General features: G+C 39.6%; 1 protein-coding gene across 6 annotated transcripts in view; it reads left to right on the top strand.

The window, feature by feature from the left end:
• The first annotated feature begins 15,318 nt into the window (after window positions 1–15,318).
• The window catches only part of LOC126202989 (DNA ligase 4), a 291,615-nt gene continuing 283,446 nt past the window's right edge, over window positions 15,319–23,487 (top strand). For 3 of the 6 annotated variants that reach the window (XM_049937187.1, XM_049937186.1, XM_049937183.1), the window contains exon 1: window positions 15,319–15,675. In XM_049937187.1, coding sequence (XP_049793144.1) covers window positions 15,606–15,675 — 70 coding nt within the window. In that variant the 5' untranslated portion in view covers window positions 15,319–15,605. Of the gene's footprint in view, window positions 15,861–23,487 lie in introns of all 6 variants that reach the window. The other 3 variants (XM_049937182.1, XM_049937184.1, XM_049937185.1) reach the window with 3 other exon arrangements.

Raw genomic sequence — 23,487 nt, 5'->3', positions numbered from 1 at the left:
TTTAAGTTTATCCAGGTCCCATCTCCTTAAATTCCCACCTTTTTGCAGTTTCTTCAGTTTTAATCTACAGTTCATAACCAATAGATTGTGGTCAGATCCACATCTGCCCCTGGAAATGTCATACAATTTAAAGCCTGTTTCCTAAATCTCTGTCTTACCATTATATAATCTATCTGAAACCTTCTCGTATCTCCAGGGTTCTTCCATGTATACAACCTTCTTTCATGATTCTTGAACCAAGTGTTAGCTATGATTAAGTTATGCTCTGTGCAAATTTCTACCAGGCGGCTTCCTCTTTCATTTCTTAGCCCTAATCCATATTCACCGACTACATTTCCTTCTCTCCCTTTTCCTACTCTCGAATTCTAGTCACCCATGGCTATTAAATTTTTGTCTCCCTTCACTACCTGAATAATTCCTTTTATCTCATCATACATTTCATCAATTTCTTCATCATGTGCAGAGCTAGTTGGCATATAACTTGTACTACTGTAGTAGGCGTGGGCTCCATGTCTGTCTTGTCCACAATAATGCATTCACTATGCTGTTTATAGTAGATTACTCGCACTACTATTTTTTTATTCATTATTAAACCTACTCCTGCATTACCCCTATTTGATTTTGTATTTATAACCCTGTAATCACCTTACCAAAAGTCTTGTTCCTCCTGCCACCAAACTTCACTAATTCCCACTATATCTAACTTTAACCTATCCATTTCCCTTTTTAAATTTTCTAACCTACCTGCCCAATTAAGGGATCTGACATTCCACGCTCCGATCCGTAGAATGCCAGTTTTTTTTCTCCTTATAACGACGTCCTCTTGAATAGTCCCCGCCCGGAGATCCGAATGGGGGACTATTTTATCTCCGGAATATTTTACCCAAGAGGACGCCATCATCATTTAATCATACAGTAAAGCTGCATGTCCTCGGGAAAAATTACGGCTGTAGTTTCCCCTTGCTTTCAGCCGTTCGCAGTACCAGCACAGCAAGGCCGTTTTGGTTAATGTTACAAGGCCAGATCAGTCAATCATCCAGACTGTTGCCCCTGCAACTACTGAAAAGGCTGCTGCCCCTCTTCAGGACTGTACTTAATTTTCCACATACAAAAAATCTTTCATTCCCCTTATGGCTATCACGATTTCCCATGTCAAATCCATACCTTCCCTTTCGAGAGGACAAAGCCAGTTTCTTTGTACATCTCGGAAAACACACATACGTTATAAGCCTGCTGATCATGGCGAACCTATCACAAATCCCCTACTACTAAATATAATCCTTGGGCAATAAGTGAACGCTGGCAGTATCAAACAATACCGAGCGAAAATCCGCGATGGATGGATATGTCTCATTTGTTTTTTGTTGCGAGTGGTACCTGTGTCTTAGGATGAGAGACGTAATCGTCTTATAAGCCACCAGATGTTAAAAAACGATCGCAGTGGCTATGTTACTGTCACGACCCGTCTTGGTTCTACAGACACACACAAGTATTGCTAACGATATCCAATTTAACAACTATACAAGCTTTAAACATCGAGGTGTGGTATTGCTTCCAAATGAAGTGGCTCTCCACACAAATACCGCGATATTGAATATAGACGGTGATCGTGGAGTGTGTATTAACAGACCGAAAGTGCTGTTGCACATCGCCAGCCATGTAAGCTCCTATTAAAATCACCGAATTTAGAGAGTGATTTGGCTGAGGAACATGGTATGAAGCCGGTATTTGCAACTCCCTCACGGTGCCGCTAAATATTTCTCCAGTATTTGTAACGCATTCTATCCCAATGCCACGCCACAGGTTGTGGAGTATATCCACTGAGTTGATTGAGAACGATGGTTGATTGAGAATGATAACCTACAGTATGGTTGATTTAGAATGATAACCTACAGTATATGGTGTACTACATGATGAATCACTTAAAAAATACAGTACTAGATTGAAGTAGTAAGAAACGTACACTGGCTTTTCAGATCTATAGTGTTAAGTTTTCTGGTAGAAATTCTGTCTGATTTCGAATCAAGTCTTTCCATACAACCATATACTTACATTGAATCGTATGGAGACGTCTTTTAATGATTATAGCCACTGGTGAATCATATTCATGGCACTTTCACATCTCGTAATGGGTCACCTTTTTGAAACCTATCTGCTACAGCAAAACTCCAACGTGGCTTTAGACAGTCCCTCTGCATCTTGTAACTGTTTCTCAGTGTCTGCTCCGCCATCCTACAGCTTCGTCCACGTGATTGTTCCAATTTAAGTCGGAACTGAGCAAAAGTCAGAGACTGCTATATCTACCACCATCTGCAACCTTCGCAGAAACAGGGCGAGCTATGCTAATGCAACAGGATGGTGTTTTGACCAATCGGTGGAAAGGAGAATGTGTTGTCATAGCTCCACTAACAGTGTACGATGTCTAATGCCTACACCAAACATCTTTCCTGCAACACGAGGCAGTAATAGAAAAAGACAGTACAGGAGCTGGAAGGAGGACAGGCATTTTGCTACTGCATTACAGTGTGGCTGCAAACTGCATACAGGTACTGCAGTCTGAAGGGGACCTCCCTCCCTTAGGGTTCATTCAAGTCTGTCAGCCAAACATTCTCTCTGTCAGCGTTATTTTGCATCATCCAACAGAGGATAAAAAACTACAAACTTTAAAAACTCCACTAACGTCATCTAGTAGAGATCTCGATAAGATTTTACTATGTCCCTGTCTTCCGATGTATATACAGGGTGATTCAAAAAGAATACCACAACTTTAAAAATGTGTATTTAATGAAAGAAACATAATATAACCTTCTGTTATACATCATTACAAAGAGTATTTAAAAAGGTTTTTTTTCACTCAAAAACAAGTTCAGAGATGTTCAATATGGCCCCCTCCAGACACACGGGCAATATCAACCCGATACTCCAACTCGTTCCACACTCTCTGTAGCATATCAGGCGTAACAGTTTGGATAGCTGCTGTTATTTCTCGTTTCAAATCATCAATGGTGGCTGGGAGAGGTGGCCGAAACACCATATCCTTAACATACCCCCATAAGAAAAAATCGCAGGGGGTAAGATCAGGGCTTCTTGGAGGCCAGTGATGAAGTGCTCTGTCACGGGCTGCCTGGCGGCCGATCCATCGCCTCGGGTAGTTGACGTTCAGGTTTCATAACTAACCTTTTTCGTAGGACTCTCCATACAGTTGATTGTGGAATTTGCAGCTCTCTGCTAGCTCTGCGAGTCGATTTTCCTGGGCTGCGAACAAATGCTTGCTGGATGCGTGCTACATTTTCATCACTCGTTCTCGGCCGTCCAGAACTTTTCCCTTTGCACAAACACCCATTCTCTGTAAACTGTTTATACCAACGTTTAATACACCACCTATCAGGAGGTTTAACACCATACTTCGTTCGAAATGCACGCTGAACAACTGTCGTCGATTCACTTCTGCCGTACTCAATAACAAAAAAAGCTTTCTGTTGAGTGGTCGCCATCTTAGCATCAACTGACGCTGATGCCTAATCAACAGCGCCACAAGCGAACAAATGTACAACTAAATGAAACTTTATAGCTCCCTTAATTCGCCGACAGGTAGTGCTTAGCTCTGCCTTTTGTCGTTGCAGAGTTTTAAATTCCTAAAGTTGTGGTATTCTTTTTGAATCACCCTGTATTTATCGAAAACAAATACCATCTGTGTGCTGGGCTCGAGCATTTGCACAGCTTTGTACACCGTCATGCATTTTGTTATTTTCACCACGACTTCAAGGTCTGTGTCAGGTCCTAAACTGACATTAATATGTTTCGATCCATTCGCTCTGACTTAAAGCTCGACATCGCATTGGAGTAAATTATGTTGCTGCTGCTCCTTCAACACACACATGCACAGGATGATTTTAAGTAAAGACAGTCACAACATATGGAAACTGGAAGAGATTTGCGGCATTGTGGAGCATTTCCAAATAGCTGCCCAAAGGTGATTGATGACCTCTAGATTTAAACTCATCTTTCACAGTGACAAGATAGCTGATGGCTCAGTGTTCCGGTTCGATTGATTCCTCATATTACAGTCATGCAAGCGATCACTGTTTCGGAGGTAACCATCCATGGAAGGTGTTGCCCCTCCACCTAGACATTTCCTTCATCTCAAACAATTGATGACAGTCAATCATTATGTGGTAATCAACATCGTACCACTGGATGGATGGGATGGAAAAGACGCTGTCGACGTACTGTAATAATATGCATCACAGTTGATAGTGCAATGAATTATAGAAATTTTAGTGTATTTTCAACACAGACCAATGACACGGCAGCACACTTCCCATTTTCTGTATCATCGCTAAACCGTCCCTCCACTAGTTTGTGAGTACCATATACTAGGCTGCGAATGTAGGTAGATGACTGTGCAGTCCATCCATTCACTGTTAATTCTCGAACATATATACACCAAAGTACACCAGACAGCGTCCTACATATTTATAGCACTTTGATCATGGAGCGTAATTTACGATCTTTCTCTCTGCTGATGGAAGTCACAGAGTATTCTCGAATTCTTAGGATGAAATTAGAGATTGAAAGATCTCCTCATACTGTCTTTGAACAAACCTCCCTGCAACACTGTCACCGACTTAATCTGCAGCTGACCAGAAGTAGACTGCTACATTCTACATATCTTGAAGGAACAGAGCAAGCCAAGTACGTAACTACTGTTCTGCAGCAATCTTATTCACAGCACCCATTCAAGTGCACAAGATTTCTCTAGAAGTGCGATTGTCGAGGAGGTTAGCACCCCTTATCGGTGTATAGCAGATATGAAAGTGTTGTGATGATATAACAGACGGTTAAGAAGAAGAAACGCATGGTTTTTATGCACGATGGATTTCCAGGCAGACGGAGTTAGAAGCATTTTACGGAAATCAAATGCGCTATCAATTCAGAAGTATTGTTCTAGTGTCTGGGGTCAGTACCAAGAAGATTTGGTAAGAGAGGAATGATTGTGGAACATAAAAACACGCGCTCCTAAGGTTACACGGGTTTGTACTTAAAACACGCTAAAACGGTAGAGCAGTGCGGCTTCTGACATATTAGTTGTGTGGAGTGCAAAGCTGCTACTTATCCAATGTAAGAAATATATTTCCAGCGCATGGCATACATACTTCTTGCTAGTTTTTCTACGATAAACTATGGTGTCAAGGTGAATAGCACCCACTGTTCACATCCGATAATGGTTCAGAAATTATATTATGCTTGCATCAGTCCTACATAAAACGATCGTTTGTAATGCAGAATGCCTCTTACAAGGAAAGAGGCAAACGCATAGTAGCAAGTGAAATAAAAGTCATGCAGCCACCAACTCCGTAAACAGGACATCCATCAAGCATATATATACTCAGGGATTGCAGTACCTCACAAACACCTGTCGCTAACTTAGAATCACCATAGTTATGAAACTGAAAACTTGTTTTAAACATGGTTTTCTGCCCAAGACGCGGTAGGGGAATTGAGTACGTCGCTTAAATCTTCGTTCGTCTAGAGGAATGTGTCGAAACAGGATGGACATGTTCCATCATCATCATCATCATCATCATCACACATGAGATGGAAGTCCTCTGTTGACTGAGAGGTTTGTTGTTAACAATCGCATGTAGATAGTGCTCTAAGCCACACACAGAACATGCTGTTATATCCAAGTTTAATACAGGTTATGCCACACATGCACCCTGACAGAACTAGGGGGAAAAAATGGTTAAATGACCTGCAGCAACATCTCCTTCTTTCTTTAGAATGCATTATCACTCTATCATTAAATCATAACTCGTTACAATTATGTCTCAGCCGATCACTCCATCCACTTTCTCTCATCCTTTAACGCAGATGCAAGTAAGTTCAGAGGCAAATGGTTCTCTTTTTTTCCAGGAAAGCGTCAAAGACAGCAGTCAATTCGCGTATGTCACTATTATCTCAATATACTGTTACCATACAGCAACAGTTTGTTAGTTGACACTGCAAAGTTGTGATTGGTGGAGAGTATAGAGAATCACATTGTAAATCTGTTTGTTAGGATTTGAAACACCTAATGAGTCCTGCAGGATTGTCAAACTAGCGATCCATTCTGTAGCTGTATACTGCAGTCACCCCAGCTCGTAATACAACGCTCTTTAGCTAAGGAAACGTTATAAAAATCTATAAGGTGGTTGCCTATAGTACTGGAACAATGTTTGGACGGCGACAAAGTACCGGTATCCAAGATTGCGGCGATGAAGATCTAAGATGATGGCTGTGGCGTCAATCAAGATGGCGGACTTTTGCGGGAAGTTTGAATTTTGCACGCTTCCCTCCCCCAAAAAAGGCTCTAAGTTCAAATTCCAGCAGGATAATGCACCACACCCCAGTTATCTCTACTAAGCAAAGAAAATGGCGGGAAAAATACTTGTCTTTATTATTTAACCAGTTTCAAGCAGGTGTGTTCTCCACTGGGTCTGGACTCCAACTGGCTTAGTTCATATCCTCGCCACCAGAGGACGTCACCGTGATGTCAGGTGATGACGCAAGTGGCGTTATTCAAGATGGCAGAACCCAGTGTGTTCACCATGAGTTCCAGAGCCCAACTGGCTTAGTTCATATCGGCGCCACCAGAGGGCGCTCTCCTGACGTCAGATCATGACACAAGTACCGGTATTCAAGATGACGGCACCTAATGTGTTCACCGTGAGTTCCAGAGCCCAACTGACTTAGTTCATATCGTGGCCACCGAGAGCGCTGCCGTGAAGTCAGGTGATGACACAAGATCGTCTCCACTCTCTCTTGCAAGTGTTATAACTGGACATGCGATGCGTCAGCAGTCCGTGAGTTAATGACCACTTATATCACAGCCTCAAGTGCGCACCTTTACACTTGCGCCGGACATAGTCTTCTGTAAATATGCTAACGAATTTAACTGAACACAAGTGACACCAACGTTGCTCATCTAACCTATCAACTACATAAGTACTTAATTTCATTTCAATTTTAATCATATCCAACAAGTCAATTTACAATTTCAATATTCAATGATCAAATGAGAAGTTCCAAATTTTCCCACTATCAGCGCGGTGTTCATTCATGACCTAGCACCCCCCCACCCCTAAAATGCTGCACTCCTATTGACTACTGCATTAGTCACATGATTTGACTTCATAGAACCTAGGACTCAGAATCAATTTTCACCAATGCCACACCCATCCAGACTTGGAATCAAATAGTTAAAGTCTCAACCAAGCACCACACCCCCTTACCAACCCATGTTGGTGGGCTAACTTGTACTAACATGTGCTAACCTATACTAACAGGTACAGCACATGATGTCATCCAAGATGGTGGAGCGAAATGGCAGAAAAACAGATCTGAACACAAGTCTTTATTTTGCAGGCGGTGTCTCCACCACGAGATTTACTGTCCAACTAACATAGTACACATTACTGCCATCAGATCGCACAGTCATCCCTCCTATGACCTAATCCCAGATGGTGGTCTGTAGGGGCGAGAATTATGCTAAAATTACTCAGGCTGCGCTACGTTGCTGGCGAGAGTAAGGAAGGAGCCCACTCTATTTACGTTTGAACATTTTATTGATATGAAACTACCTGGCAGTTTTAATCCGCCAGGAAGTTTCATGTCAGCACACACTCCGCTGTAAAGAGAAAATTTCATTCTAGAAACATCTTCCAGGCTGTGGCAAAGCCATGTCTCCACAATATCCTTTCTTTCAGGAGTGCTAGTTCTGCAAGGTTCACAGGAGAGCTTCTGTGAAGCTTGGAAGGTAGGAGACGAGGTACTGGCGGAATTAAAGCTATGACGACGAGGCGTGAGTCGTGCTTGGGTAGATCAGTTGGTAGAGCACTTGCCCGCGATAGCCAAGGTCCCGAGTTCGAGTCTCGGTCCAGCACACAGTTTTAATCTGCACAGTCACATCAAGAGTAGTGACATGCGTATTGTGACAAGCCAGTTGCTCAGCCACCACTGACTAGACGTTTTCAATTGGTGAGAGATCTGGAGAATGTGCTGGCCAGGGCAGCAGTCGAACATTTTCTGTATGCAGAGAGGCCCTTACAGACCTGCAACATGCGGTCGTGCATTGTCCTGCTGAAACGTAGGGTTTCGTAGGGATCAAAGTAAGGGTAGAGCCACGGATCGTAACACATCTGAAATGTAACGTCCACTGTTCAAAGTACCGTCAATGCGAACAAGAGGTGACCGAGATGTGTAACCAATGGCACCCCGTACCATCACACCGGGTGATACACCAGTATAGCAATGACGAAAACACGCTTCCAATGTGCGTTCAACGTGATGTCACCAAACACGGATGTGACCATCACGATGTTGTAAACAGAACATGGATTCATCCGAAAAAATGACGTTTTGCCATTCATGCACCCAGGTTCGTCGTTGAGAACACCATCGCAGGCACTCCTGTCTGTGATGCAGCATCAAGGGTAACCGCAGCCATGGTTTCCGAGCTGATAGTCCATGCTGCTAAAAACGTCGTCGAACTGTTTGTGCAGATGGTTATTGTCTTGCAAACGTCCCCATCTGTTGACTCAGGGATCGAGACGTCGCTGCACGATCTTTTACAGCCATACAGATAAGATGCCTGTCATCTCTACTGCTAGTGATACGAGGCCGTTGGGATCCAGCAACGGCATTCTGTATTACCCTCCTGAAACCACCAATTCCATATTCTGCTAGCAGTCATTGGATCTCGACCAACCCGAGCAGCAATGTCACGACACGATAAACCACAATCGCGATAAGCTACAATCCGACCCTTATCAAAGTCGGTAACGTGATGGTACGGATTTGGCCTCCTTACACGAGGCATCACAACAACGTTTCACCAGGGTACGCCGGTCAACTGTTGTTTGTGTATGAGAAATCGGTTGGAAACTTTCCTCATGTCAGCATGTTGTAGGTGTCGCCACCAGCGCCAACCTTGTGTGAATGCTCTGAAAAGCTCATTTGCATATCAGAGCAGCTTCTTCCTGTCCGTTAAATTTTGCGTCTGTAGCACATCATCTACATGGTGCAGCAATTTTAATGGACAGTAGTGTATGTTCTTTTCTAGGATGATGACGACTTTATTCGTTCACAGGTCAAATAATGTAGAATGTCTTTTAGACACAGCATATGAAAAAAAAAAAAAAAACTCGAGAGAGAACGAATAAGCCTCTTGTTGACCCTTTACTAAGGGCTATACACGATCACTGAACTAAACATGGAATAAACATGAACGTATAAACGGATGTAAGCCAAGAGTAGATGGCACTGAGATTATAGACAAAACACATCGCTCCTGGCAGCCGGCTTGGAACTAATTTGAAAGTGCAAAGTCGAACACTCACGGCATGAGACACTCATCAACACTCGCGCACTGCACTGTACAGAACTCCTAGCCACAATCTCTATAAAGTGTAGCTAACTTTTTTTAAAATTTCTATTGCACTGGTCATATTTTCGAATCTGTTCTGATTAATTACGTTACAGTGGCACTTTATAGGTAACTGTCTGATGCAAATATACTTATTTATTTATCACAGGGATGTGAAATGAGTCAGATTTACATTATTATATAGATACAATAAACAGTGTACAATAGAATAACGTACATAACTGAGATATTTTAAGGTACCAAAGGAAAAGTATATTTATATGTTCACCATCATATGCCAGGAAGACAAATAATAACAAGCAAATTTGAAATTTAAAGTCTCAAAACATAAATACAAATGACAATACTAGTTTACAAATACAGTCACCAGTTAGCCTTCAAGTACTCATCAAGAGAGTAAAATGATTCACAAATAAGATTTTCTCTTAATTTAGGTTTAAATACAGGTGAGGCGTTAATGTGGACTCTGATATTTGACGGAAGAGAATTGAAAATTTTTGTTGTAGAATATTGAACACCTTTTTGTACAAGCCTTAGATGTTTTCGATCCCTATGAAATCATTTTAGACATTTTTGTGGCCATGGTATACACTATTAGATGTAAAGAGAAAATGGTTAGTACAGACACAAACCATCAGAGACAATAAGTATTGAGAAGAAGTTGTAACGGAAATTCTAAATAAGTGCGACTGCGGTATGGAATGCAACGGGCGGGACAATGCCAGTGAAATGCACAGGGCAGGTTTGCAAGTGAATGTAGAGAACGAACTTAGGAAAGAACTCGATTATATTATAAAATACGCAAAAACGCTTGAAAACTTGGTAATAAGTGTGAGAAATTCCTCAAAATCTAGCCTACAAGAGTTCTCAAATACCAGCCAAATAAGCAGCACACGACCAAAAACAAAAACAGCGGAACTTACTTCAAAACTAAGTAATAGGTTTAGTGTGCTTGAAAATAGCACAGAGGAGAGAGAACAATCAAATTGTACCATCATCCACACGGACAGTTCATTGATCAACGCTAAATTGCGCTCACAAAGCAAAACAAATCGGCCTACTATTTGTAAACAAAACAAAAAACACATGTTGGAAAATAGACATGAAATCCTTATTCTAGCAGACAGCCATGGAAGAGGTGTAGCCGAAATTATGAGTTCTAAGAAAACAGGATTCAAGGTAACTGGCGTAATCAAACCAGGAGCGCCACTATGTGAAGTTTTAAATAGCTGTAATCAATAAATAAATAAATCTATGACGAATGGCAGCACATGTGTGATAATTGGAGGCGCCAACGATGTATACCACAATGAAACTAGATGTGCTACAACAATTTTAAAGCAAGTAATTTGTAAAATGCCTGAAGTGAAATTTTTTGTTGTCAGTATCCCTCATAGGTATGATCTCATGGAAAACTCTTGCGTGAATACTGAGATTATTACCGCCAACAGACTGTTCGCTAAGATATGTCGAGGTGATCCTAATGCTACATATGTTAGGATAAATAGTGATTGCAGAGCATGGACTTCACAGAAACATGAAAGGGAAAGAAGCCAAGAGTGCTGAAATATCGAATGCTATTAAAGACTCTAAAGTAGAACGAAACACTATTACACTGTCTGAAAACGGCCTTATTAAAGTATCAACATTAGTGGAAATAGGAAGAGCTGACGCCCCACAATCATTGGTAGCAACAGAAGATTCTTTGGCGTTAGAAGAAGTAAAAAAATCTGAAGTGTCGTCCAGTACAGCAGCCACATCAGCCAAATTGTCAGTAGTGTCGAAATCATCAAAAACTGCTGAACCATTATCATCAGCAGCAGGTGTACCACCGTCCCCAGCAGGTTCAAAATCAAGTCCAGAATCTGTGACTAGTCCATCAATCAGAAGAACAGAGGTAAGACCAGTGGTTCAAAATGCCACTCAGATATCATCAACAGAAGAAAAATCAACACCATCGAAGCATCATTTATCAGCTTCATACGTAGCTTCAACGTCCACAGTAACGTCAGTGCAAACTGTAGTTCAAGATTTAAACGAAAATACAGTTTCAGCAAAAGTTCCAGTATCCATTGGAACATCAGTTACAAAAACGGACTCAGCATCAAAACTGGCAGCATCTCCAATATCCACTGAATCATCAGCTTCAGAAACACCTCCAGCATCCACTGAAACAGCAGCTACAACTACAGATACAAGTATGGTGGCACGTCCAGGGGTAAGAAATACAAGGAGCCCTGAAACGTGTGATTCGTAAGGATTTTTGGTTCCCAGCCTCAGCAAGGAACAGCCGGTAACATTGGGAAACATAAGCATAAACTCCTCTCAATCTAATTTCAATAATTTAAAAATAATGAGCCTTAATATACAATGCATTAAAAATAAAATATTAGAACTTGAGATTGCAGCCAGTGAAGCTAGTATAGATTGTATTTGCATTCAAGAACATTGGTGCATGAGTTATGAACTTCCAGAGGAAGCGCCTGCAGCCGTTGGTGGAGGGGGAAGGCCATAGGCATAAATACTGGACCAGGTCCACTCGAGGAGCAGTCTCAGGTCGCACCTGATGAAGGTTACGAGCTACGTGACCGAAATATCGTGCAAGTACGACGCTGATATCCGGCAGAACACCCGACAACCCAAGATGTCATTAGATCGCCGGGAAAGCCTGAAGAGTTACAAATTATATACAGTATGGCAAAGCAACTCAAGATATAGACCTCCAGTTAAAACTAATGGATAAGAAGATAGACAGTGTACAATCCACAAAGTTTTTGGGCATGCACATTGATCAAAACGTAAGTTGGAAAGACCATCTCAAGTACTTATCCCACAGGCTCAATTCAGCATGTTTTGCATTGAGCATATTATCTAGAGTATGCAGCACAGACTGTACTAGACTAGTGTATTTTGCTTACTTTCAGTCCATCGTGTCTTACGGTATAGTGTTCTGGGGTAAAACTAAATCAAGCTTAACAGATATCTTAAAATTTCAGAAAAGAGCTATACGAATCATAACACATTACTCTCCAAGAACTCACTGTAGGCCCCTTTTCAAAGAACTGCAAATACTCACAATACTATCACTGTATATTTTTAAAAGCATTCTGTGTACAAGAGCACATATGAAAAATCTACGTACAAATGATGACTGCCATAATTATAATACTAGAACTCGTAAGAATTTGTATGTAGAAAGGGTAAGGACAACACAAACCCAAAAGCATGTAAGTTATTTCGGAATAAAACTTTACAATGCTCTGCCAGTGTACATGAAGGAAATAATAGATGAAGTAAAATTTAAGACTGAGCTTAAAAATTACCTTTTAAGCAAAACTCTCTATGACGTAGATGAGTACTTTGATTGTGTGTAAATTTATTGCCAAAAATTTTTATTTATATGTCTAAATTTGTACTTTTAAAAAATGCCTTGAAAGTGATATTCCATTATTATGTCTGTAGTACTTGCACTAGTATGATAACTTTGTTGTGACAATTCCTACATCATGTAAATGATTTACAGGAAGATAATAAAATGAAATGAAATGAAATGAAAACAAGTAATTGAGAATCTGCATAAACTGGAAGAAATTAACCAGGTATAAATTTTTATGAATATAGCACAAATACATATACACGACTGGCAGTTTACTCCAGCACAGCTGAAATTTATCTAGCACTTATCTTGTAAACTTAAAGTAGCAGAAGTTATCTCTACAATACAAGACTTTATAATACGATGTCTCGATATTTTTCAACATATAAAGTGCCTCATATCAATATATTTACGGTTATACATTTATTTTACCTACCTATGAAAAGTAACTTGTCCATCTTGTACATCTGTAGCAACGAAAATACTGCACCATAGTTGTTACCAGTGTTTGATTTGTGACAATACGCACAGATAGCCGTACCAGTACCTATAAGGAAAAGAAATCATAACTGGAGATTTTGAGATGTTGTTCGATTGAACTTTTGCTGCGGTTGAAGCGATATATGGTTCAAATGGCTCTCAGCACTATGGGACTTAACTTCTGAGGTCACGAGGCCCCTAGTACTTAGAACTACTTAAACCTAACTAACTTAAGGACATCACACACATCCATGCCCGAGGCAGGATTCGAACCTGCGACTGTAGCGGTCGCGCGGTTCCAGACTGTAGAGCCTAGAACCGCTCGGCCACGCAGGCCGGTGAAGCGATATAAAACAAGTGTTGTAGTTACACTTTAAAATGCTCAGAAAAGTGTTTTAAAATATCCTTTTAAGAGGTCTGAATATCGAAAACATATGCTGGAAGGTCACTGTATCGGAACTTCTTTTCTTACAAATCAAGCAACTGCTGTGACTAAAACACAGATGTGCAGAAAAGTTTATGAAGCAAGAGGATATGTGCAACATTCGAGTTTCGCTACATCGGTTTGATGCAGCTCTCCACACTGATCTATTCCGTGCAAGCCTATCCATCTCCGAATAACTACTGCAACCTACATCGTTTTGAACCTGGTTACTGTATTCATCTCTTTAAAAGCGTAAGCTATATAAACATAAGCAAATTCCAGCGGCGAATATGAAGCAAAAGACAAAAAATAACAAAGAAAGCTAGCGAAATGAGAATAAGGAAGCGACGTGGGAGTGGGCAAATGTAGCACATTTCTTAGCAACTTCTTCCAGAATTATAGAATACGTATAGAAGCCATGTGAGTATGGGCACTTTATGTCAATTTCCGGTCAGAAACGTCAGTACAGTAAAGGCTCCCGTAAGCGATCAAACATTTTGAACTTAATTATAAGTGCATAATATTTGACCGAGTACGGTGCAGCTTGACGTGTTTAAGAGAAATTTTGATTCACAGAAAGTTTGTCAAGATGGCGGACGTTGTTTGTGTTGACGTTTCGCCGCATTTGTTAGTGAAAAATTGTTTTCTCACAATTTATCTCACTGTAACGTGGGCTTCCACTGCTATGAAAACTACGATCAAGTGTCAAAACGAAATAGCACTGACAATTACCAAAATGGTATCAGTACCACATCTTTTCCAACCGTATACTACGCATGAAGAGATTAGGAACAAAATCAATATTTTATAACGCTTCCAGTGACATACAACCGAAGTGGAATGAAATAATAGAAATCGAATTTCTCCGGTTCTCCCACGCACGACATGGGTTTCATGTTACCACGTTGCGGTATTTTAATTACTTATCATTAGAGGACCAAGCAGAAGAGAATAAATTGTCACATACTTGTGTCTTCTTTTTCAATGTGATGGTGAAGTAACGCTAAACAAGTTATTAGACGTTTCATTGTCCATTCGCAGAAAGTTGATGTACCGGTTCTGAGTGAAACATTTTCCAGTTGCGTATTTCTCATTTTAAACCAATCTCTGGACCGGCGTCTTGTTTTCATATTCTTTCAACACAAAGCCAGGTGCAGCGTTAGAAATTCTTTATCTGCATTTGTAGCCATTCCCCATAGTGCCAAAATAGAGCATACAAGAAAAGTGTCTGCTTCAAAAGTAAGGTTAAATTGACAAGCTTTCTTACTGCGCGTAAGGGCTTGTTTGACACATCCGTGGCTACTGGCTAGGCAAGAGCGAACTTCACGGAAAGTTTGCTCTTTAGGAGGGATTTCATAGTTGACGTAATATCGCGTTCTGAGAGTAATATTTCCTTCAGCGTATTTTGATGGAAACACGGTGCCAAAGTCAATGCCAGGACTGCTTTCATTGTCTGCACTTACGGCCGTTCTCTAACTACTGTCAAAATACACACGAACACGAATAGCGTGTTCTTCAAAGTAAGGTTACACTGACAAACCTTGTTTGGATTGAATATCTACGGACTTGCCTGGTAAACCCGTGGCCAGATAACAACGATTGTGTTAAACTCGTTTTATCGTTTACGGGGGCCTTAAGTCGCCTTTTTTAGTGGCACGGTGTGCGAAACACTCCCAGTTCTCTTGCGATGTGTTAATGTTGTATCTTTGCTTTATTTGTGTTCGGCTGTTGGCACTTCGCATTCAGAGTTGCAAGAGGAGTGACAGGGAATGAGGTGCGACGCTTGTTTACAAATTTTAATTCCAGGTTTTTGTCTGTCGATACGATGTGACAGTCCTCGTATCAGTTAAAAATCAGTGTAGTGAATAACACAGTCTTAAATTATTTGAAATTGCTGTATGCAGTATTGTTATTGGAAGACATTTCTGTACTGTGACACATTGATTTGTCAGGAACCCTTCTTAAGTAGTATGTAATTCTAGAGCAAATTATGAATAAATTTTTCTGATACGAGGGTGTAAACATTTGCAGAAGAATACATTTTGATCAGCTTTACGTAGGCGAGCGACAGCTAGAAAAGCTGCTTAGGACTGTTTTACAACCAAGTACTTTTATATTCCTGTCGGGGAAACGAATAGTTGTAGTGAAATACTGTAAGTTTCTTTGTATATTTAAGAGTAGTATTTTTCGTTTCAATTTTGTGCTAAAATGATCGCTATAAGCGACATCTAATTAGTAGTCACTCTCTGAAATCTATAGCACTGTGGTATTTCAGGGTGCCACAAACATACATTTATATACTCACAGGCCTAATTTGACAAAGATAGTGCAGTTAGCCGGCCTTGGCCGTTTAATAAAATCGTCCCTGCACTTGCTTTTAGTAGTTTAGGGATATCACAAATTCTGAATGAGGATGACCGGATGCCGATTATAGAACTCCATCCACTGTAATACAAAGCCAGCCAGTTAATAATTGTGTACTCTCATTCGCTTTATAAAAGTGTTATTCACTGATAAAAGAAAGCTTGTTCTATACCAGCTGATGTCAAGATCAAGGCAATGATGTCTTATTTTTGTATTGCTTACTGCAACTTCAGTTTACGTCCCTGAAAATCTGAGTCAACATCCCTCCACAGTGAGAGATATGAAGCCCAGGAAGAGGCTCAAATGCCAGTATCATAAGATTCCGTTTTTTAATGTTTTACTGAGAGAGAGAGAGAATTGTAGTGCAAAAGTATGTTGCGAATTGAGGGCAGCGTTTTATTATTTACTCGTGTTAGATGTTGTCCCAAACTGGGTAAAAGTAATTTAGTGGCCCTGCCATATATTGTCCATAATTTATGTATGATACTGGTACTGATACTGTGTGTTAGCAAAGTAATTGTCCTCTGTAAAGTGTATTTCTCAACAAGTACATTTGGAAAAGTTTTTTTTTTTTTTTTTTTTTTTTAGTTATCCCCTTAATCTTCTTTAACAGTTTATTGTACAATTTCATTCCTTGGTGGGCCATGCTGTTTTGAGCTTTGTTTATTTCTTGGTAAATGTATGTTCAATCTAGATTTTGTCCTTGGTCATAGACATGTCTATTCACATTTACTTTTAATGTTTTATTTATCATGCATGACTGAACTACCATTGTAAATGCAATACTATGAATGATCTGTAAGATAAACCTTTTCACTTGCATTTGCTATATGGTGTTGCTGTGTTTCTTTGTGGTTAGCAGGTACTTGGTAATTTTGGTGCACTTTAATTTCATTTTTCCTTTTCATTTAGATCATGTCCGTACAATGTTTGTATGTATGAAACAGGATAAATCAGTATAATGAAATAACGGTGTATGAGCTATGAAAGAGTAGGTAAACACTGCAGTTTTAGCAGCTATGAGGTACAATTTGATAAATTAAATTAATGAACTATGTTAATGAGAGCTTAGACAGAATATAATTTGCTGTAAGCCTACCAGTATTAAAGCAGCTCTTGACGAATGTGTGGCTGTAAAGTACATGGGCCAGTTAATTATCATTGTGATTAGGTGTGTACGTAAGGAAGCGTAAACGAATTATTACAGAGTATAAAAGTATAGCATTATGAAGTATTAAAGGGTACCAAAAATTATAATTAGACTTTCAGAAATTCCGTAGTTGAAAAGAAATGGGTTTCCATTAAAACTTCCAGAAAAATTAGAGCCTCATTTCCTTGATTTTTATTTACTGTGGAAAATTGTTTTAATTCCTATACTTATTTTGCACAAATATCAAATGAGAACTAAATAAATTAATGCATGTGTAGAGTTGCTTGTACGTTGCAAACATACCAATTTATCTAAAACCAGATGGCCCACTTGACACAGAGGCTTCAAGAGAATTAATTCCCATGACATATCAACTGCTGTCCATGAACATCTGCTCCAACAGCTGAGAATTTGAGAAGCTAATTCTACAAGAGGAGATGCACTTTTGCTCAGCAACAGAATTGTTCACTGCTATAGACATTTTCCTTTGTGTGCCTGTCCTTACCATCTTTGCTGATTGGGAAGTTAGTACTGATCTCAGAGAGACTGCTTCCCAATATTGTTACGCTTCTCAGAAAAGAGATTCCCCAAAAGGAAGCCAACAAACTGGGCACGCATCAGAACAAACTCATTGCTGTACAGTTAGTTTGCGAAGCAATGTGAGGTGGAACGAGCATGTGAGAACTGTGTTAGAGAAGGTGAATGGTCCACTTTGGTTTATTGTGAGAATTTTAGGAAAGAGTGGTTCACCTGTAAAGAAAACTGCATATAGAATGCTGGTGTGACCTATTCTTGAGTACTGCTTCAGTGTTTGGGATACACACCAGGTTGGATTGAAGGAAAACATTGAAGCAATCCATAGGCGGGCTGCTAGATTTGTTACTGGTAGGTTCAAAAAACACGTAAGTGCTTTAGGAAATCAAATGGGGACCCTGGAGGGAAGGTGATATTGTTTTTGAGAAACACTATTGAGAAAATTTAGAGAACCAGCATTTGAAGCTATATTGGGAAAATGCAGTCAGTCTAAATAAGGAGACTGCTTATAAAATACTTGTGTGTCCTATCTTAGAATATTACTCAGGTGCATGGGATCCATACTAAATTGAACTAACAGAGAATATTGAATGCCCTGAGAGAAGGGCAGCATGAATCATCAGGAAGTTCTGTGAACAGTGGGAGAACCGCACAGAAATGCTGATAAAATATATTGTTTACCTATAGACAGATAGACTAGCCAGTACCTCAGTAAAGCCACCAGTCTCACAAGACTAATGATAATAAATAAAACCTAGCTTTAGGAAACATGTTCTCACATTAGAGATGAGGGAGGGAAGAAAGGAGTGAGCAGGGAAAGTGGATGCAGGCACACACAAGAAGGGAGATGCTTACCTCCTGCTTTTTACCTCATAACCTAAGACTTGATTGACCTGCATTCACTTCCCTTTTTTTCCCTCCTCCTCTCTTTCCTGGTGAAGGAACAAGATTTTTTAAAGCTATGTTTTATTTATTTTTGTTAGTCTCGTGTGTGTGTGTCGGCTGTATTGATCTAAGGGAATTACTCACTGGCTCGTCTGTCTGTGTATTTTTCACATTTCCATGTGAGAGGTTTTTTTAATGGAAAAAACCTGAATTGGTAGACATTTGCCAATTGAATCTAATTCTCCTGAAAAATCTGGAAATATATTTCATCTCCCAACAAAGACAAGATTAAAGGAACTACACCTTCTACATTTGTGTGTGTGTGTGTGGGGGGGGGGGGGGGGGGTTGAGAGAGAGAGAGAGAGAGAGAGAGAGAGAGAGAGAGAGAGACACTTGGAAACATCGTCTTTGCTTACCCATGGCAGTCAGTACATAAGGGCAAACTTGTGAATGCACTTTGAATACTGGTTGCAGAGGTGTGGCAAGATACATTATATAGAGGCCTTCAAAGAATATTGTAAAATAAATATTGCCAAATATCATCTAGGGGAGAGATCTCTAATTTCTGAATATTTTATACTGGACTCCTAGTGCTGCTGTAAAAAGCTACCTCATTGATCCCATGTTCCAGATGCACTTTATGTTGACAGAAAGATCTTTGTAGTGTGTAATTATATGTTTCAATTTGCTGAGGTTAGTAGCATATTGTTTTGTAAGAACAGATGTGTACTCTGTAAATACCAGTGTGAGGGAGGTTGTTAGTATGCTGGAGTTTTAGAAAGACTTGAAGGTGTACAAGGAAACTAAATTCTACGTTCATCATTAGCCTAAGTGAATGTACCATTAAGAGTTAATGGTATATGTGTAAATGATGTGGTGAGACTAATTTAACATTGTGCTTTGTTGCTTCAGTTGTTGAATAACTGATTTGTTTGTATGTTTGATGGTGAAAACTGAAATATGTCTTACCACAAAGTAATGTAATTGGGTTATTGTCAAAAATAATTGATTATTTTTGTTGTTATATTACATAGTAAGATCAATGGATATACAGCAAGCCAAATGCTTGATGAATAAAGTGCTGTACAACAAACAGATTGCAGAGGTAATACAATATTCCTGAACAGATTGCAGAACTTAAGGAACATAATAATAATAATCATAATAATAATTTTATTGTCATTAGGCCAGTACAGCAATAGACAACATCACACACATGGTGGAATACAATTAATAATTTAAAGAAAACAACAGGCTAGTGTTTATCATTACAGTATTATATTACATTTTTTCAGTTCCTTTATATCCTAAAATGGGCGAGTAACTAATGAATCATGTGGTGATTGTGTGAATCACAAAGCAAAAGTTTTATGTGTACCTTCTATGAAGAATGAGTAATTACCATCATAGCTTTCTCCTGTGTGTTAAGATGTCATGCATACAACTGGTTTCCCCATAAAATATCATATGCTGTTAGGCATTGAAAAAATGAAAAATAGGATGTTCTAACATCAACACTTCAGCTACACAATCCACAAGTCACTTTAACAGATAAATTACTCTTGACAACTTACCACTAATATAACGTGCATGTTGGCCTGAAGGTAATTTATTGTCTAAATGTACTGTACCCCAAAATCTGAACATAACTTGGACCATCTGATGGAAGCTTGTCTTTAAAAACTGTCTGCCATGTGTTATTTCCATTCAGCAAGAATTCATTTGCTTTAAACCAACAGGATGCTTGAGAAATTGTCTTTGCAACACAAGTTTTGAGATCACTAAAATCATTACTACTGCGGAGAAAAGTTGTACTGTCTGCCTATAGCACTTTACTGGACTTCATAAATGATGCAAGTTATTAGGAACAGGAATAGATGCAATCCTTGTGGAACACTTACCTGATCTTGTTCTAAACAGGACATTCCTCTGTCATACTTACAGTTCTGTAGATATAATTTTAATAGTTTGTGTTGCTGCCTCTAAAGACATAGAAATCCATTCTTTCTAGTAGCAATGTATGCCCTACTCAAAGGCTTTGCATGGACCACAAAAAATGACACAAGCAAAGTCTTTAATCTCAAACACTTGAAGTAAGTATTTGAATACAGAGTCTTATGTGGCATCAACAGTACACAAGTTTTTTTTCAAAAATTATTTTGTTATTGATTAACTTTTTCTTGATTAACTTTTTCTTGATTTTCAAAGTAAACAGGTAACTGTTGGTAAATTATACATTTCATTACTTTTGTAAAAGCTGGGACCATGGAAATTGGCCTGTAACTTGAAGGCAAGTCTTTACTTACTTTTTATGTGCTGAAAATACTCAAGACACTTTAAGCACACCAGGAAAATATTCCAGGGCTATGCATTTGTTTATACAGTATGTTAAGAGGTATATGATACAGTCTATTATTTTCTTTATTACTTTGCAAGATTTATCATATCTACCTTGGAGAAGGCGAATATCACTAGTGCCACAGGGCTGGATGACTGCACTGTGCACACTTGGCAGCTGCAGGCAAGGCTGCCTCTACATCTCTGATGAGCCAACCCCCCCTCCCCCCCACCCCCCGCAGACATACTGAGTGTACATTGTCTTTCTTTCCAGCCTTGAATGCTAACTTCCTGGGTGGCTCCATAACACACCAAACATTTGTGTCCCCAATAACTAGCAAACCCTCACCCATGTGTTATCACCTACCACTCAACCAGCTATGAGGGCAGCACAGCCTGTGGACAAATCAAGTGACATGTGGGGTGTCACATGCAACACACCACATTCTCCACCACTGCTGCATCCCAAGACAGCAGCCCGAAGACAGCCAACTGTAGCTGAAAGCACATTCAGCTGTTCATAAACTGCTGCCAACTCCTCCTGCATCCGCACACAGCATGCACACATCCTACCCATGCTATCAAGGCTAACTGAAGAAGTAGACTATAAAAGTAGACAGAAACCTAGATATGCAACTTGCTATCCTCCTGATGGGCCACCAGTGGATGCTGGTGCCTTAACAAGCTGTGTAGCTGGTTGTTCAGAAGAATGGAAACTGCACTACAGACTGTCTGAATGTATATGTACATTAAAAAAATGTGAGATTTAAACTCTTAAATAGAAAAACACACACAAAATGTAAGAAATGGTAAAACACAAGAAAATCTAAATACATAACTTGCCATTCTGGAGGTGTGAACAGGAGACAGCAGAGGGCCTGACTGACTGGCTTACTAAACGAACATGTGCTTGCCTTCAAAACAAATTAGCAACTACTGTACATACTGAATGAATTTATACTTGCAAAACATGAGATTAAACTTCTTAAATAGCAAAACACATTCAAAATTTAAGAAATATGCTACTAGTAAAACACAGGAAAAGCTAAATACTTAACTTGCGGCTCTGTAGGTGTGACAAGGTGACTGAAGACCATAACAACAACAACAACAACCCCTAACATTGATTTGCTGCAGAATGCTTGGACATATTCTCAGTTCGAAAATAATAAATTTCTTGAAACTGAGAAGCTTATGTCCATGAATCAGCATAGTTTTAGAAAGTATCATGCATGCAAAACTTAACTTGCCCTTTCCTCACATGATATACTGTGAACTGTGAATGGAGGGTAACAGGCAGATTCCACATTTCTGGTTTGCAGAAAGCATTTGACACGGTGCGCCACTAAAGACTGTTAACGAAGGTACGATCATGTTCCCAGATATGTGAGAGGCTTGAAGACTTGTTAAGTAATAGAACCCAATATGTTGTCCTTGAAGGCGAGTGTTCATCAGAGACTAAGAGTATCATCAAGAGTGCCCCAAGGAAGTGTGATAGGACTGCTATCATTCTCTATATTTATAAATGGTTTGGTGGACAGGGTGGACAACAATCTGCTGCTGTTTCCTGATGATGCTGTGGTGTACAGTGAGATGTCGAAGTTGAGTGACTGTGGGAGAATACAAGATGACTTGGACACAATTTCTAGTTGGTATGATGAATGACAGCTAGCTCTAAATGTTGTTTTCGATCATTGCCTAATGCTCCCTCTGAAATTCTCAACAACCTCTGGTTCTTTCAACTTATCTAGGGCCCATCTCCATAATTTCCTACCTTTTTGCAATTTCTTCAGTTTTAATCTACAGTTTAATTTGCCCCTGGAAACATCTTACAATTTAAAATCTGGTTCTGAAATTTTGCCTTACTATTACATGATCAATCTGAAACCTTCCAGTGTCTCCAGATTTCTTCCACATATACAACCTTCTTTCATTATTCTTAACCTGTATTAGTGATGATCAAATTATGGTCTGTGCAAAATTCTGTCAGGTGGCTTCCTCGTTCATACCTTTACCCCATTTATTTTGAATAGGAAATTAGGACAGAGAATGAATTACTGTGGAAATTTCAGGGATATGGTTATTCTCACTAGTATCAACAGAAAACAATACCAACAACAATAGTTCAGGTATACATGCTGATGTCACAAGCAGAAAATGAAAAGAAAGAGAGAGAGAGAGAGAGAGAGAGAGAAAGTATATGCAGGCACTGAACATGTAATTCAGTATGTACAGGGAGATGAAAATCTAATAACCATGGGAGATTGGAACATTTTAGTAGGTGAAAGAATACAACACACAGTTATCAGGGAATGAGAAACTAGATAGGTAGACCAAACAACTAAGGAGCAGGTTCTGAACCGAATTGGAGAGAAAAGAAATTTATGGCACAACTCAACTAAAAGAAGGAATTAGTTGACAGGATATGTCCCGAGGCATCAAAGAAATGGAATCTTCTTTGGAGCTTTGGGTGACCTATGATATCTTCCAATTACTGGGAACAGCTCTTT

The sequence above is a fragment of the Schistocerca nitens genome, chromosome 9 (genome assembly GCF_023898315.1).
Source record: "Schistocerca nitens isolate TAMUIC-IGC-003100 chromosome 9, iqSchNite1.1, whole genome shotgun sequence".
NCBI lineage: Eukaryota > Metazoa > Arthropoda > Insecta > Orthoptera > Acrididae > Schistocerca > Schistocerca nitens.
Note: the sequence above shows the minus strand (reverse complement) of the source record. Positions and strands in the feature narration are given on the sequence as shown.